General features: G+C 39.5%; 1 protein-coding gene across 3 annotated transcripts in view; it reads left to right on the forward strand.

The window, feature by feature from the left end:
• The window catches only part of RPAP1 (RNA polymerase II associated protein 1), a 2,926,740-nt gene that overhangs the window by 2,695,806 nt on the left and 213,575 nt on the right, over positions 1–17,359 (forward strand). For all 3 annotated transcript variants that reach the window (XM_044073828.1, XM_044073829.1, XM_044073830.1), the window contains one exon: positions 5,747–5,803. In XM_044073828.1, coding sequence (XP_043929763.1) covers positions 5,747–5,803 — 57 coding nt within the window. The remainder of the gene's footprint in view (positions 1–5,746; positions 5,804–17,359) is intronic.

The following is a 17,359-nucleotide window of genomic DNA, read 5'->3' on the forward strand; positions in this document are numbered from 1 at the left end:
AATAAAATGAAAGTGATTAAAATAATTAATTTGTTGGGGATTATTCATATTACTGTGAAATAAGCTAAGAGCCTTGGTCAGAGTCTCTGTGGATGGGTGGTGTTCTGTTTAATCCTTCATTTATACCTAAATTGATATCCGAGTTTACTTTAACCCAAGCTTTCCTTCTGCCTGTATTCTTTCCAAAACCTAGCTTCAGGTTTTTTTTCTTGCTGGGGAGAAATAGGGCAAGTAGTTAGCTGGTAGGACACTCAGGACATTTGAAAAAAAAAAACGCCATATCAATAAAGTATAGACTACATAATACATTGTAACAGCTCACCTGTAGTACTTTGTTATAAATGGAAGACAATTTACATGGCAAAAAGACAGTGGATGCCATAATCTTACAAATCTTGGCAATGTCACAGTACACTGATATGTCATGCTCAAGAATTAAGGTTTGGATGAAGTATTGGTATGATACAGTGTAACAAGTCAGAGGTAGCTACCCATACAACAGAGGTGGGAAAATGCCATAGTTAATGACATTTGTGCCACATTAAAAAGAGAAAAAAATATCATTAATCCTAATTTAATAACATTATAAGGACAATAGTTTTAAATAAATACAGTGCATTTTGTCAACATTCAAGTTAAAACATTGAAGACACTGATGAATAGCAAAGTAGTTTAAATGTCTGTTAAAAGTTCTGTGAATTAGAAGCAAAAGTGGTCGGTTAACAGCTCCTAGATTACAATGATAGTTTTGACACCTCGGGAAGAATTCAAGATAGTGTCAGCACTTGAACTAAAAACTGGAAGTGTTAAAATGTGCATTTCGTCTAGTTTATTTTGTTGAGCATTTACAACTACTGTCAAAGAGGTAAGAGCTGCTCTGAAAGCACAAATCAGAGTAATTCAGGCATATAAATGATAGTCAGTATATTTATTGTTGTTTTCCCACATTGAACACTATTTTTGTGTGGTAAATTGGGTCAGATCACCTTTTTTTCATGAAGGTGGTATTAAAGAGAGACACAGGTATATTTCGCAGAGGATACTGGTGCTGTGGAACTGACACCCCATCCACATGGAATAAAATTCAACCTTGTCCATATTCAAGTGCAAGTTAGACCTTTAGATGGGAAACAGAAAATGCACCCCCGGGACTGCCCCTACCCCCTATACTACTTATAGACAGAGGCAACTGCTAAATTCTTTATCCCATTCATGGGTCCCCTCAAATTATCTATGGTATGATCCCAGTTGTTTTCATTAGGGGTAATATGTAATTATCACCCATGGGATGAGTAAAGCCAATGTATAACCAAATGGGATAGGTTATGTCAAGCACAAAAAGGGAAACTGGCTAAGCTTAAAATGGCCCACAAGGGTAGCTAGCCTAGTACTTAGCTTTGAACCTTTGAAATTATTAAACATAGATTAGAAAAGAGAAGAAACATTATGTCTGGTAGCCGGATTCCTGGAATATATCAGTGTAGCTCTTGCAAACAATATTAAGTTCACTAACAAAGGGAAGTTTGTTATGTTAGGTACTAACAATCAGGTTTACAATAGTAAAGGTTATTGCAACTACTGCATGTCAGGTGTGGTATATGTGGCCACCTGCCTTTCATGTCCTATTTTTTTGTGGGAAAAACAAATAAATTAAAACAATGAATAAAAAAAAGATGAATATACCAGCATTTATATGCCATGAAAAGAAATGATCTTACAAATCCTTGGGCAAAGCACAAAAGTACATGTTCTAGCTTAAAGGACAACAATATGATTCTGTTACTTAATGCTCAACTTTTCTGTCCTTTTTCTCCCTATTTACAGTCCCTACTATGAATAAATAACAATACAGCATTTAAGATATTTTAAATTGACTGTTTCTCTCCACTAGAACAGTACTTTACAGTACTGTGGTGGTTTCACTGCCAAAAAACTTTTATCCCGCCCTGGAAAAGCTTGTTCCTGTCTTCAGTTCATTGATGTTATTGAAGCCAATGAATACAGGTAGTTTTCTGGCTAATTCCCTCCCCAAACTGACATCACCATGACCGTCCTAAAAACCCACCGATGCTCTGATGTCACAGCTCCCTGGTCCTTCCCCAACCCATACAGAAAGTAAAGGCTGGAACAAGGAAACAATAGATGAGTAAAGTCTCTTACTGTGAGCTGTCAATCACAGCAGGTAACAGCTCAAATTACCCTTAGCAGATTGACAGCTAGGGAAGTTAGGTGTGAAGGAGGGGGATGGGAGATTAGTCAAAGTAGTACAATTCAGGCTTCACAAAGGACTGCAGTTTATCCATTCTAAAAAGAAGCAGCAGTAAAAAGCACTTTGAAAGCCTTTTCTGTGGCATTTGTTCAGTTTGTGTTTTAAGTAATCATTGAACAGCATGAAATGTTACTTAAAACTGACTGACATACAGCAGTGTATGTATGTAAAATCAATGTAGTATTAGGAGCCTTAGAAAGAAAGAGGCCTGCATGATGTAATTTTTTTACAGACAAGCACTGCATTGTGGGATACCCAGAGGCAGACTAAACAATCAGGATCAATTCAAGATGCTAGGCCCCATGTGGTCAGACTCGGAAATTGCATATAAAATATTTAAAAACCTGTAAATAGTTTCAGATTGGTGTTAAATGTAGGAAACACCAAACAATGATGTAATAAACATGCTTTTTGAGTTTGTGGGTGCAGTTCTCCTTTAAAAAAAAATCTGTTTTTCATATTGGAAAAAAAATTTCTGTTATAGAAAGGCACACGGTTTATTTCTAAATGAGGAACTGCACTGGCAATTTTTTCTTGAAGCTGGCAAGCTGCTTGGCGTAAATGATTATATTTTGATCATTTGTATTTTGAAAAGAAAGAAAAGCAGAGTTAAATAATCATGGTTGGATGTACTTCATTGTGTGATTCATTGTGTTTGAAATTAAATTTGTAACTACACATGAAATAGGCCTTCTTTTTGAATGCATGTACCTTGTTTTAACAGTAAGTGTTTTCTTGTTTGAGGGTCATGTTTCAGACAAAACCCAAGGGTGGCAGTGGGAGCATCATCCCCCATCTTTGAGAATTTGGTCTTGTGTAATTGGGAGAACAAATGTGTTTTAAAGGCAGTCTTTGCTTTTAACATGTCAGTTTATGTATTTGCACTGTTTGGATGACCTGTGCATTTTATGGAATGGCAGTTTTGAGTAACTGTCTTAAGTATTTTCATTGTTTATTAACAAGTCATATATATATATATATATATATATATATATATGTATATATATATATATATATATATGTATATATATATATATATATATATATATATTTTTTTTTTTTTTAAATTTTACCTATCATTATTCACATGACCAAATAAATATATCACTATGCATAAAATCCTAGGCACAAATCACTTTGAGTCCAATATTTATAGAAAACCTACTTTCTGTAATTCATATTTACATTTTAAAAGTAATCATCTGACTTGGATGAAATGTAATATAGTTAAAGGCCAGTTTGTAAGATTTTCAATACTAGTGTCAGATGACTCAGTCTTCCAGAATGAAGTTGATAGCTTAAAGCAGTTTTTCACTGCAGACAATATCCTTTAAATCCAGTTGATGAGGTTTTCCAGGAAATGCACATAAAAACATTTAATTATTTTGCTTCAGTTTTGAAACATGCTGTGAGCAGTACCACAAACTGAAATACCAGCATAGGCTTTCACAAAGCCATGTATCAGACTTTTTCTGCTGACATTTCTAATATACAAACATAATCAGTAGTCACTGGCAGTGTTCAAATTTTGTGGTGGTTGCAGACAGTGTTAGTTCATTAACAACAGGAAATTCATCATGTTTGGCACTAACAATTGGCTGCAGATATAATGAGCCTACTGGATGATAAATTTGACTCTAAATTTACCCCTGTATCTGTCCCTCAGGATATACCTGAAATCAGCTCACCTCCAACTGTCACACATAACAAAGTAATAAAAGTGCTAGCAAAAGATAAAATTACTGCACAGATGAGTCCTGACAATATCCTTGGATGCATTTTAAATAGCATGCAGCACGATTTAGCCACACCCCTGACCACACTGTTTAGTCTCAGCCTCCATACAGGTCTTGTACCAAGTGAATGGAATGTAGATCAGTTACAGTCATTCCCCTGCATAAGGGAGGACCATCCACAGTCCCATGCAATTACAGATCAGTCTCATATGCAGAGCCATGGAAAGACTTAGCATGAAAGTAACCAAGGACATAGTGAACCTCCAAACACTGGAGTTGTCTATGTTTGGATTTGTCAAGGGCAGGTCATGCTTACTGAACCCGGTAGATTTTTTTGAAAAGGTCACCAAAGCAATGGATGAAAGCATAATGGTACTCACTGCATACCTCAACCTGGCCAAAGCTTTTGATACAATTCCCCAATGAAGCTTGGTAGAAAAGCTAAATAAACAGGGAATAAACCTAGGATGCAGATAATCAAATTAGTGGATGTTAACCTCCACAAAGAGACCTGTCCCCAGTGGAGTCCCCCAGAATTCTGTGCTGTGACCTCTCCTGTACGGCATCTACTTTTGTGAAGTAAAAGCCAATACCAAAGGGCTCTGCCTGACTAAGTTTGCAGCTGACTGCAAGCTGGGAGCAGTCATTGAATTCCCAGATGATTTAGCCATCATTCAGGAATGTTTGTCTCAAATAAATAAATGGCCTGAAACGAAATGCCAAATATGCATTACTGTATCCTTTGGGAAGTCATCTACCCTAGAGAACTACTACGTTGATAGTATGCCCCTAAAATTAACCCAGTTGTTCAGGATTTGGGAATTTATGTGGATAGTGACCTGACTGTTGACCAACATGTGTCCATTGTTGAGAAAGAAAGTCCTTCTATATTACACATCTTGTAAACAAAGAGATTGTGTCTAGATCCAGGGATATATCATATCCTCCCTTTACTCAGCCTTCATTAGTCCATTGGCCTGAGTCTGGTTTACAAGGCATCCTCTGACCCATTACTGATGGATTTACTGCACATCAATAAGTCAAATGGCATCAGAAATACTCATTCTAGGGATCTAAACATCTTCTGCAACAACTACAGAATGGTTTGAAAGGCCAGGTATATCTCACAGAGGATACTGCTACTGTGGAAGAGACTCCCCATCCACATAAAACAAAGTTCATCCCTGTCCATATTCAAGACCTATGGATGGGAAACAAAAAATTTACCCCAGGCATTTTTTTCTCTATGTTTGCATTTTGTTAATCAAATGCTGCCTTTGTAGAATTCATTTTGAAAGTAACTTCTTTCTTTTATAACACTGTTGCCCACTGCTGTGAGGGCTTTGTGCTGCAAAAGGCGGAACTGGAGAGAGTCTGGAAAGCATATTCTCACATGTTTATCTTGTGTTTCTTGTACTTGCAATGCTGGTGGATTCTAGTTTAATTGCTGAGAAAAGTTTGCTGTAAACAGCATTGCTGAAAGGTCATCATCCAGTATGTTAACTATGCAAAGACCAGTTTGCCATCTGTTATGCGGTGTCATTTAATAATAACTAATAGTAATAATAATAATAAAGTAATTATACTTGGTATCATTTAATAAAATCTAATAATAATAATAATCAGTAATATTAATTTATGTAATTTCACTACATACTACTTTTTTAAAATCTGAAACATGAAGTTAACATTTTGTTGGCATTACTCTAAGCACAAAACATTTTATGTGCTTCTTTTTCAGGATATGGAATCTGCCCGGTCAAGTATGCTGAAGAAGTCATATTTATTAACAGATGAGGTAAGTTCTTCTTTGTCTCTTTTTATGGTGGTTGAACCTGGTTTATTTATTTATTTATTTTACATTTGTTGACCGGGCTAGTCCAACTGGATACATGTCCATTTTCAGTAGAGGCCCGGGGAGATAAGCTCCAATTAAGTTAATAAATCAGGAAATAAAAAATTAAATACATTGTTGATGGAGATTAACATCAAAGAACTTAACATCAAAGAACTTGACTACAAAGTTTAGCAAAATAATACAGTACTACTAGAGTCATATTTACATGGTAAAGGGTTTGACATTCATCATGTAGAAGACTAGGAAAAAAAGAAAAGATTCAAACTAATTATTAAGGTTGTTTAAAAATATTACACTCAAAGTAAAAAAAAAAGTTGGCATATATACAAAGTGAAACACATGCTCACAGCAGGATGAGTGTTACAAAGTACATACTTAGTGGTAGTTCCCAGAAAAGACTAGACTAGAATCAGAGTAAAGGAGGCTTACTAATCCCACTTTAAGGGTTTTGGGAGGGAGGTATACAGTAATGCTGTACAGGGGGAGTGTTAGTCTGGGATAGTACACGGGCATAGCCATTGTGTTTTAAGGAGTATTTTTAGTTGTTTTTTGAAAAGTGGTAATGACAAAAGTGATGCTAGTTCGCTGGGAAGCCTATTCCAGGTTTTTCCCACAGAATTAGAGAAAAAAGAATCACCTGCTTTGTTGTAGGACTTCTGGATGGTTACTAGTAATTTATTTGCTGAGCGAAGGGTAGTAAAATTTATGTAGGGGGAGATAAGGATACAGAGTATAAGAGTATTACTGTGATGGTACAGAATCTTATGGGTGATATTAAGTTGTTGAAATTGTAGCTGGTTTTGCAATTCTAGCCATCCTAGCTGTTTAAGATTTAGACAATGGTGCGTTCTAAATGGGGAGCCAGTGGCAAATCTGGCAATGTTGTTATAGGAGGTTGCCAGTTTGTTGAGGTTGCTTTTGGATTGATTAGTATAAATGGGGAGGCATACAGGAGGGTAGAGATCAGATGGGTGCGGACAATGGTAGTTCTGGCTTCAGGGGTAAGGAAAGGTTTTATCCTGTAAAGGGAACCATGTTTTCTGTTTACTGTTTTAATAGTTGAGTTAATATGCGAGTAAAAGTTAAGGTTGTGGTCAAGTATTACGCCTAAGAGTTTGGTGGTTGGGTCAACAGCTATGACACTACCATTGCTGGATATAACTGTGAGCTCTATTGGGGAGGATTTTAGTGTTGGAGGAAATAGCAATAATTTTGTTTTTCTGGCGTTTAGGAGGAGGCAACCTTGTAGGAACCAGTTTTCTACTAAGTTAAATACTGTTTGGGTGATGGATTGGAGTTCAGCTGAAGAAGAGGCAGCACAAATTAATGTGGATTCTGCATATTGTATGCAGGTAGTTGAGGAAGATTTATATTTAGATTATTAATAAATATAGAGAAAAGAAGAGGTCCCAGGATAGAGCCTTGAGGGACATCAAGGGTAATAGGGAGATGTGTGGAATGGTTATTGTCCCAAAGGACAGCTTGCTGTCTATTTTCTAAGTAGGACGTGAACCATTGTAATGCCTTTGTGTTGTGTGAGAGTGATTTTAGTATGTTTAGAAGTATCAGATGGTTAACCATATCAGAAGCTTTGGAGAGGTCAATAGAGTGTGCAGACGAGAGCATGTTATTATTACGAGGTTTGTTAATGCAGTCAGAGAAGGATAAGAGATCAGAGGTAGTACTATGGAAAGGCCTAAAAGCATGCTGACAGTCAGCTAGTAGGTTATTTTGGAGAAGGTGATGAAGTAGTTGCTGATGGATGCATTTTTCCATAATTCTGTCTAAAGGAGAAAGTAAGGCTATGGGGCAAAAGTTAGAGAGTTCAGTTGAGTTTCCACCCTTGTGAAGTGGGATAATGGGAGAGATTTTCAAGAGAGATGGGATGAAGCCTTCAGTAATGGTTCTGTTAATTAGGATGGAAATGGGAGGTACATGGTTTAAGTTTGTGAAGTAGGGTGTAGATGAGGGATGTAGAATCTGGTTTTAAATGAAAGGTAGGAGGTATGCTAGCTAGGGAGGATGGGAGGGTGAGCTAAGAGGTGGTAAGGAGTTTGCTAGAGATTGGACAGTTTCAGTAAAAAAGATATTGAAAGCATCAGCAATCTGGTTGGGAGTGTTAAGGGAAAGATCTGATGGGGTTGGCGTCTTGGAGTGGCCTGGGTGTAGAAGTCTATTTATACCTGACCAGAAAGTTAGTGGTTTTTGTTGATGCTTTTGCTGGAGTTTAAAGTAAATTTTTTTTTTTTATCAAGAAGTAGTGGCATTTCTCAGCTGTTTAAAGTGTTGATGATCTGTTGGGTTTTTAGTGTTTCGCCATTTAGACCAGATTTTACTTCTCAATACGATTTTATGCCTAGTCTCTTTAGTGAGCCATAGAGCAGCTTTACTTCTAGTTCTTATAGAGTGAGTAGGGGCATGGTATTCCAGGATTTGTAAGAATTTGGAGTTAAAATAGGATACTGCTTCCTCAAGAGGGAGTTGTTTTAAGGGTGACCAGTCACAGGCTTGAAGCTCTGCTTGGAAGCTTGCTGGATTAAATTTTTTTTGTTCCGGATAGTTTTAAAGATAGTTTGTTTGGGAATAAAGTTTTTTTTTGTCTGATTATGTAAGTAAGGGAGTGGTCACTAATATCATCAGGAAGGGTACCTGCTTTATAAAAGAGGGGATGGTTATTTACTAAGATCCAGGTACTTTCTTTGCTACTGGGTTTATGGATTCTGGTGGGGGTGGTGATTGCTTGGGAAAAGCCATAAAGGTTTATATGGGTTGGAGGTTTGTGTGAGGTACAGCTATTCCAATCTATATTAAAATCACCAAGTGCAATGGTGTCTTGTGGGAAGGATGTAGAAAGCCAGTAGAGGATACTTTCTTGGATGTTGATGTTATTGCCTGGAGGTAGGTAGGAGCATATTATGTATATGGATTTGCTAGCATTGACCTGAAGCTTAGCGGTAAGGATTTTAGCATTACTGTCTAAAGGTAGTTGTACATCTAGTGAAGTGAAATGTAACTCAGATTTGTACAGAATTGCTACCCCACCACCCTTTTTGGTTGTTCAGTCTAATCTCAAGATATAACCAGGTGGGATGATTTCATTGTCCTTTGTTACTGGTTTGAGCTAAGTTTCTGTTAAACCTAGGATATCAAATGAATGTATGTCTAGCAGAGTGTGTAGTTGGCTAATTTTATTGTTTAAGCTCCATATGTTGAGGTGTACTGTGAGCAGAGAATTAGGGGTTCTAGTGGGGGTGAATGGGGTGGTGGGATGAGGTAGGTGGGGGTTTATTGGGATGTAGTTGTTTGGTCCTGGGTTGGGATGAATGTCACCGTGAAGTAGAGGGTGTTGTTGAAGACTATATGTAAACTTCAGGAGTTTGTAGAAAATGTCTTGTGACTTCCTGGCTTGGAGGAAAGTAATATGGGCTGTCCTATGATACTTTGATGAAAGGTAGGTTGAGGTAGTTCTTATGTTAGAATGGCTTTGGAAGGCTAGTTGATTTAATAGTAATGTTTGTTTTAAGGGATGGTGGGATCCAGTATAATGTAGGTTTTTATACAAGGTAAGGATATGGGGTATAGATAGAATGGGTAGCACTGCAAGTAAGAGAAACAGGTTTATATGTCTTGGTTTGTGAGTTAAGGGCATAGTGAGGGGGAAGATAGAATATAGTCAGAATGTACGGGTTGATAGAGAGATAGTTTGGAGTGAGATAGTATTTCAGGGGTAGTAGAATGATTAGCAGTATGAGAATGGGTGTGTAGGTATTTAATGTGTAATGAGTACTAGAATGCTATTGGATAACAAGGGAAGGTGTGTGGCCTCAGAAGTATAAATGTAGGAGTACTGGGGGTGGGTTGGAATTGGAGGTAGGGTATGGGGAGCTGAGTGAGCCCGCAGGGCGAACGGAGCGAGTTAGAGCGGGTAAAGGAGATTCTGCAGAGACAATCTGTGAGCAGCAGATTCCTGAGGCACTCTAGGTAGTTACAGGTGAGTGGGGTGTGATAATGCAGCTGTTTGGTAGTTAAGGGATAGTAGAGTGGAAAGAGAGAAATATAGTTACATGGAGGGGAGAAAACTAAGAACAGTGTAATACAGCAAGTAGTCTGAGATGTATTTAGGGAAAGTGGGGTGAGGGATGCAGCACAAGCCTAGATTAGGGTGTCACCTAGTGGACAAAGAGTAAAGTACAGCAAAAATGTATCTGTAATAGAGATAGCTGGTAGAGATGGCTCAGATAATAGATTCAAAGGAGAGAAATTCTGTTTCTTATGGGGTAGAGAGAGGGGGGTATGGCTGCTGGATTCCTGGCTCGGCAGCTTAATTACATACAACACTAGGTTATTACAAAAATAGTTCAGCTTATCAGTTAGGTCTAGGGTAGAACATACTTTCTTATTCCCTTTGGTAACTGGGAATTTGTACTAGGGCAGCAGGTTTCTTTGGCCTGACGTTGAGATGGCTGAAACTAAATGTAAGGGGTCCTTAATGACCAGGCAAGTAGGTTCCCAAGTCTTAGTGCAGGATAGGAGGTAGAAAGCTAGGAAGGTTAGAGAGAGAAAAAGTACAAATTAAGTGTTAAGGCAACAGTAATGTCAGGTTTCCTCATTAACAATCAGGGTGAAGACACAGTTATTAAAGTGATAAAAAGCACCTTGGCTGCATACACTTTTTGAGAATGCTAACAAGTTAATCCTGAGCTAGCACCTAAAATACAACTATATCCCATTAACACAATTAATTATTTTCAGATAGACGCAGGGACATCAAATAAGCATGCAGTTATATGCAGGCACACGAGAATGGTGAGGTTCTTATTAATTACCAGTGTTATGAGCATTAATGAGAAAAAAAACAGATAACAAAATGAGTCAGTTTTATATTACAGTGAGCGAGTTGGCAGTAGTGAAATACATCAAGCCCAGTTACATAAATCTTATTAGGCCATAATGTAATTAATCAACATTATTTGGACAGATTCTCATAAACAAGGTGCAAGTAGTGGCTACTTGAATTGTTTCTCCCACTGAGAGCTTTGCCGTATGTTCTTTGCCCAAACTGCCTGCTCACTTTACAAAGTAAGGACTACTATGGGCAACACTGTTCCTTTTCAGCCCAGTACCCGAATTAAACTATCCTTACAGCGAGTCCCTGAATGCTCTAGTCTCAGTTAGCAGGCTTATTACTTTTCTGCAGAGTGGGTACTGACTACTTTCCTTTTAAGGAAGTTAGCAGTTCTCCAACCGTATATATCCCATAGTATCCAGATTATAAGTACATAAACTGGGATACATAAGGCAATAACAGAATAAAATGTGAAAACCTCAGGACGACCGTTTATTGAAGCGCTCCGGATTAAAACAATAAAAAGTTCCCTTATATGTAGAGAAAAAAAATGCTCCCCATCAACTGTGTAGCCAGATAGTTAGTAAACACCTTTCCAAAGATGATCGCTACTTAAAATAATGTGTTCTCACTTACAAAAAAGTTTACCGACAAGAAGACTAGGCAAACTCTATTACATTAATGTTAAAACACACCAACAAAATAGTTTAGATGCTAAAAGAGAAATACTGGCAAATGGCTAGGCAAACGCTATTACACTAAATGTTAAAACACATCTGCAAGTGGTAAGCAGGCATAGAAACCACATAAAATACAGCGGAACACAATTAAAGACCTAATACTCTCATGTTTAAAGCCACACTTTATCAGAAAACCCTCCGAAATGCAAACGGAGGATCTATAGTCTACAGACACTGTGAGAAGTGCAGTGTTCCCAAAACGAGCAGAGTGGCATACTAGAAACCCACGTGGGATGCACTTAATTCGAGATAGCCATTTTGCATGCCCGTAACCATCAAAAAATTGTTTAAAATGCACATAATATACTTCACATTACTTGGTATTGTAAGCTTAGGTTAGTACTGTTCCACAAATACTAGCATGGACAGCTTTTATCACCTTTTTAGAAAACAGCAATAAAACTTACAGTAGAACAGATCCTCCGGGGCCAGGGACACGCAGCAGCCAGGGCAAATACAGGAATAATAAACATGGTGCCACTTAGGGCTTTGCAACTATATGCTCTTTGGTAAGGATATGAGGTGGGAAAAGGAGGAGACAGCGAAAGGAGTGGGCAGGTAGTCCAGGGAGGGGAAAAGACCCTTGTAAAGTGAGCTAGCAAAGATGGATTACCCAGTAGTAAATCATTAGTGAGTGTAGATGAATGAGAGAGTGGAAAGGCATAGGCATGTAAATGATATGCAATAGAGTAGTGGAAGGGGGGAAGTGAATACAGAGGTCTAAATAAGAAGGAAGACGTAAGAGGTTCCCAAGCAGGTAAAGGAGATTCTGCAGAGGCAGTCTGTGAGCAGCAGATTCCTGAGGCACTCTAGGTTGTTACAGGTGAGTGGGATGTGATAATGCAGCTGTTTGGTAGTTAAAGGATGATGGAGGGGAAAAACTAAGAACAGTGTAATGCAGCAAGTAGCCTGAGATGTATTTAGGGAAAGTGGGGTGAGAGATGCAACACAAGCCTAGATTAGGGTGTCATCTAGTGGGCAAAGATTAAAGTACAGCAAAAAGGTATCTGTAATAGAGATAGCTGGTAGAGATGACTCAGATAATAGATTCAAAGGAGAGCAAATCTGTTGCTTATGGGGTAGAGAAGGGTATGGCTGCTGGATTCCTGGCTCAGTAGCTTAATTACATACAACACTAGGTTATTACAAAAATAGTTCAGCTTATCATTTAGGTCTAGGGTAGAACGTACTTTCTTATTCTCTTTGGTAACTGGGAATTTGTACTAGGGCAATAGTTTTTTTTGGCCTGACGTTGAGATGGCTGAAATTAAATGTAAGGGGTCCTTAATGACCAGGCAGGGTAGGTTCCCAAGTCTTAGTGCAGGATAGGAGGTAGAAAGTTTCTTATTCCCTTTGATAACTGGGAATTTGTACTAGGGCAGCAGGTTTCTTTGGCTTGATGTTGAGATGGCTGAAACTAAATGTAAGGAGTCCTTCATGACCAGGCAGGTAGGTAGGTTCCCAAGTCTTTGTGCAGGATAGAAGGTAGAAAGTTTCTTATTCCCTTTGGTAACTGGGAATTTGTAATAGGGCAGCAGGTTTCTTTGGCCTGACGTTGAGATGGCTGAAACTAAATGTAAGGGGTCCTTAATGACCAGGCAGGTAGGTTGCAGGATAGGCGGTAGAAAGAGTAGAACAGATCCCCCGGGGCCAGGGACACGCAGCGGCCAGGGCAAATACAGGAATAACATTGTTTATGTTGCTCTGTCTTCAGACTTTTCTTCTGTTTTCTATGTGGCATGTATCCGTGGGAAAATTCCCAACACTAACACTGCATTGTAACATTAGATGTCATGATTGAAATCACTGTTGCATTATTCTGAACAGATGGGTTTACTGTTGCATTATTCCGAACAGATGGGTTTTGGCCATTGACTTGTGGCTGGGGTATGTGCGAAGTATGAGATTAGCCTATAAGCATAAGAGTGCATAAGTAGATGTATGAATGTGAATCCTCAGACCATCTCTCTGCTAGCCTGAACACCCATTAGTTTGATCTTTGCATAGTCATTTACGCAGTAAGCCTTCACGGATTCAGAAGAGTGCCCTATTGGTGAACCTTCCTTCCATTGTGGCTTATCCTGTCGATCTCTTATTATCTTAGATGTCAGCTAGGAGGTGAAAGTGTGAGTGTGGTAAGCATATACAAAAATACACCATTCCCAGTGACTTTTTTGTTTAGACAGGGAGCACTTACAAATCCTGTTCCATGTGCCAGTCCTTCATACTCAAGACTTTGTGCTCATTTTTGCCATCATTGATTACTTTCCTAGAGACTCAATTACTGAAGTAATCAGTTCAGTCCATCTTTCCACACCTGATGTACTGTCCACTCTGAAGCTTGGAAGGTCTGGATGATGTCCCTCAGATTTTAGTAAGGGTAGAGATTCCAGGATCTCTGATTGAGGTACATCAGGGGTTGGAGCTTCTGTACTTAGTCCAAGCGGGTGTCATCCCTGTAAAGAACTAATCATGTTCCTTCCTCCTGATATTCTAGGTAGAAGGAGTAGATGGATTCTTCTCAGGGCCTATTCAGGACCATTATGGCTCTCAAACCTCCTTCGTTTTCTGTTACTACGCCCACTACTCAGATGACTACTGTGATGTCTTCCTTAGAGGATGAGGAGGGAGCCTCAGATTCGGATGATCATTCCCTATTATATTGCTGACAAATCCACTCACCTGGACAGGGGACCTCAGATGATGAGGACTCCCTCTCCCTTGATTCCCATGTGGAAGAGGCATCTTTTGGGGAGACTGTTGTATCATGATTTTAAACAAATCACTGTCTTTCAGAAAAGATACTATACTCTTTTAGATGTGGGCATTTCATCTCCTACTCCATTCCTTTAGATGCTTTCACATGTATGTCCTCTGCACCTGACTCTCTGCCTACAGCCGCTAAGAGGCCTGATAGATTCTGTAAAGTTCCAGATGAACTTGTGTCTTTTCAAGAATCCAGTTGCTTGAACCTTCAGCTGTTTCCTTAGCATCAGATAAGCTATCTAAGCTTCTGCCATGCTAATTTGCTTCCCTCAGACAAGGACAGCATGGCCATGGACAGGTGGAGAAAAAAGGTCTGTGCTTCATCTACCATGGCCTAAAGGCCGATTAGTTATCAGACTGTAATGACCAAATACGTTTCTTCTGTCCTTCGCAACCTGAATAAGGTATATCATTGACATGGAAGGGTCAGATTCTAAACAACAGGTTACGTCTTTATTGGCTCAATCAACTCAAGTAGCTTGGCTTTGTAAAAAATGCAGCTGTAGTGCTTTTGAGGCCTCCTCCAGAGCAGCTACTACTGTCTGAGTTATTAGGAGATGTGCATGGCAACATACTCATCCTCTTCCTGAAAAAACTCTTGGATTCCCCTCTTGACAGGAATATTTTGTTTGGGCTACAGGCAGCTAGCTTATACAAGACCTTGTAAGTGCAAGGTAAAACTATGAAGTATTGCAGATAAATTCTACTCACCCCTGTTTCCAGAGAATCAACCCTGCCAAGTCCACTTCATTTGTCAGAAGAGAGATTAGGCCTTCTCCAAACACAAAAAAGCTCACAGGAAAAGGTTCCAGGACAAACCTGAAAGTGACTCCAAATCTGAGAGTCCTTTGTTCACAGATAAGTCAGTGTGACTATCTTCTCCCTACACTACACCCAGTTGGTTCCACCCTTCCCCCTTTCTAAAAGACTCATTGTTTCTGTTACAAATTGGAAGATGATCACAGCAGACTAGCTGGGTGCTCACCATTATCAAACTAAAATACAGAATCTCCTGGAAAAAACACCCTCCTTTTGAAAGCATTTCACCCCACCTCCACACAATCAGTTGCACCTTCTTCCACCATTCCTGCAGGATTTGCTTACCCAAGACACAATAGAGCCAATTTCTGCTCTTTTTGAAGGTTGTTTTTTGTTTTCTACTGCAGACTGTTCTGGTTCTGCAAAAAAAGGACAGTGGAGACCCATACTGGACCTTTCTCAGTTCAGCACCTTACTTAAGGTACCCTCTTCCCTTTATCCTTTTCCAATTCTTTCTAATGTCTTTGGACCTGAAGGACACATTCCTGCACATTCCCATACACCCTCCTTCAAAAAATTTCTGAGGTTCTGTACTGGCTCATAACGTTTTCAGTTTTCTGCCTTGCCCTTCAGGCTTTCTGCAGCCCCAAGAGTTTTCCCCAAGTGCCTAACTCGAGTAATAGCCTTTTGTAAGATGAAAGGAATACAGGTATTCCCATATTTAGATGATTTGCTAATTCAGACGTTCTCACCTCATACTGTATTATTGCATCTCAAGTTCACCCTCACCCTCCTCCTGCAACTGGGCTCATGGTCAGTTTCAAAAAGTCTTCTGTACAGCCCATTCAAGACCTAGTTGTCTTGGGGTGCAGGCAAGACACAATAAACATGCAGGCCTTCTTGCCCTAAGAGAAGGTGCAGAGCCTCATAACTTAACTTCTGCTCTCTTTCACTACTCAAAGTCTACTTAGCAAAGGAGATTCTCAGAGCACTAGGCTTCATGGCAGCAACCATTCCAGTGCTACCACTAACCAAGCTGCATATGAGGAAGATTCAGTGGTACCTAAAGAATGTATGGTCTCAGTAGTCTCACCACCTGGGCACAAAGATCACCCTTATACCATGTCAGAAGAAGGAGATCCTTTGGTGGGTGTCTCAGGTGAATCTCAATCCAGGGCAGCCCTTCAAGATGCAGACTCCAAGTTAACAGCTGCACACAGGTGTCTCAGATGAAGCTTGGAGGGGAGTCATGAAGAGGGACTCACAAGGTCCAGAGTTGTTAGCAATCCAAGCTCAAGGCAGAACACATCAACCTGAAGGAGATGTGAGCTGTTATTTAGGCCCGGATAGTCTTCTCCCATCTGTGGAAACCAGGACCTCTAAAAGTATTCACAGACAGCGCAACAGTCATGGGATACATAAACAAGCAAGGAGGAACAAAATCCTACCTACTGTGCAAACTGACTCAGATTTCTTGAGACCTGACTATCAAGGCAAATATTTCCCATCAGGCAATAAGTATTTCTCCCAGGACAATGTTCTGACATACTTTCTTGGCATATCAATGGAAGATCCCCCCCCCCCCCAAAATAAATGGATGCTGAACAAACAGTGCTTCCTTGACATAGTCCACAAGTGGAATACACCACAAATAGACTTACTAACCTCAGAAAACAACAAACAGCTCCCTCTCTTTTGCACAAGGGCACCCTTGCCCCAGGCTTGCAGGACAGATGCCTTCTCTTTCCAGTGGTCAGGAAGGTTTTTTATGACTTTCCTCCATTGCCTTTGCTTCCAAAAGTTTTACTCAAAATCCAAAGAGAAAAAAATGAGAATTTTGCTGGTGACTCCTTTTTGCCCATGACAGCAGGTTTTCTTCTTGTCAATTTTTAGGCAGGGGAAATCGCCATAAGCTATCCAACAAAGTGGACCTGCTCACACAACAGAAGGGCTCATTGCTTCATCCTGGCTTATCATCCCTAAACCTAACTATATGGATGGTAGGATTCTGATCTCCTTCAGACATCAGTTTTCTAAGGATGTGCCTCGGGTTCTCTATGGGGCAAGGGGACCCACTGCCTGAAAATCCTAAATAGCCAAATGGAAAAGATTTTCAATATGGTGTCAAGCTGAAAATCTGGACCCAATAAAATGTGACATTTTTCTTGTTTTATCGTATTTGTATGAGCTCATGAAAGGTGGATTTTCTTCGTGTTTCACTTGTTACAGTCATTACATTTGGGTTATCTGCCTCCAGGTAGCCCTCAGCTGGCCTGACTACCAGAGTCTTGCATTTCTGCGTCCGGATGCTGTCTCTTCTTCCGTGACGTCAGGTCGTCAGGGGTATAAAACATGCAGCCGACACCATTACATCAGTCTTTTTTG

The sequence above is a fragment of the Protopterus annectens genome, chromosome 6.part0, assembly GCF_019279795.1.
Source record: "Protopterus annectens isolate FY-2018-M chromosome 6.part0, PAN1.0, whole genome shotgun sequence".
Taxonomy (NCBI): Eukaryota; Metazoa; Chordata; order Ceratodontiformes; family Protopteridae; genus Protopterus; species Protopterus annectens.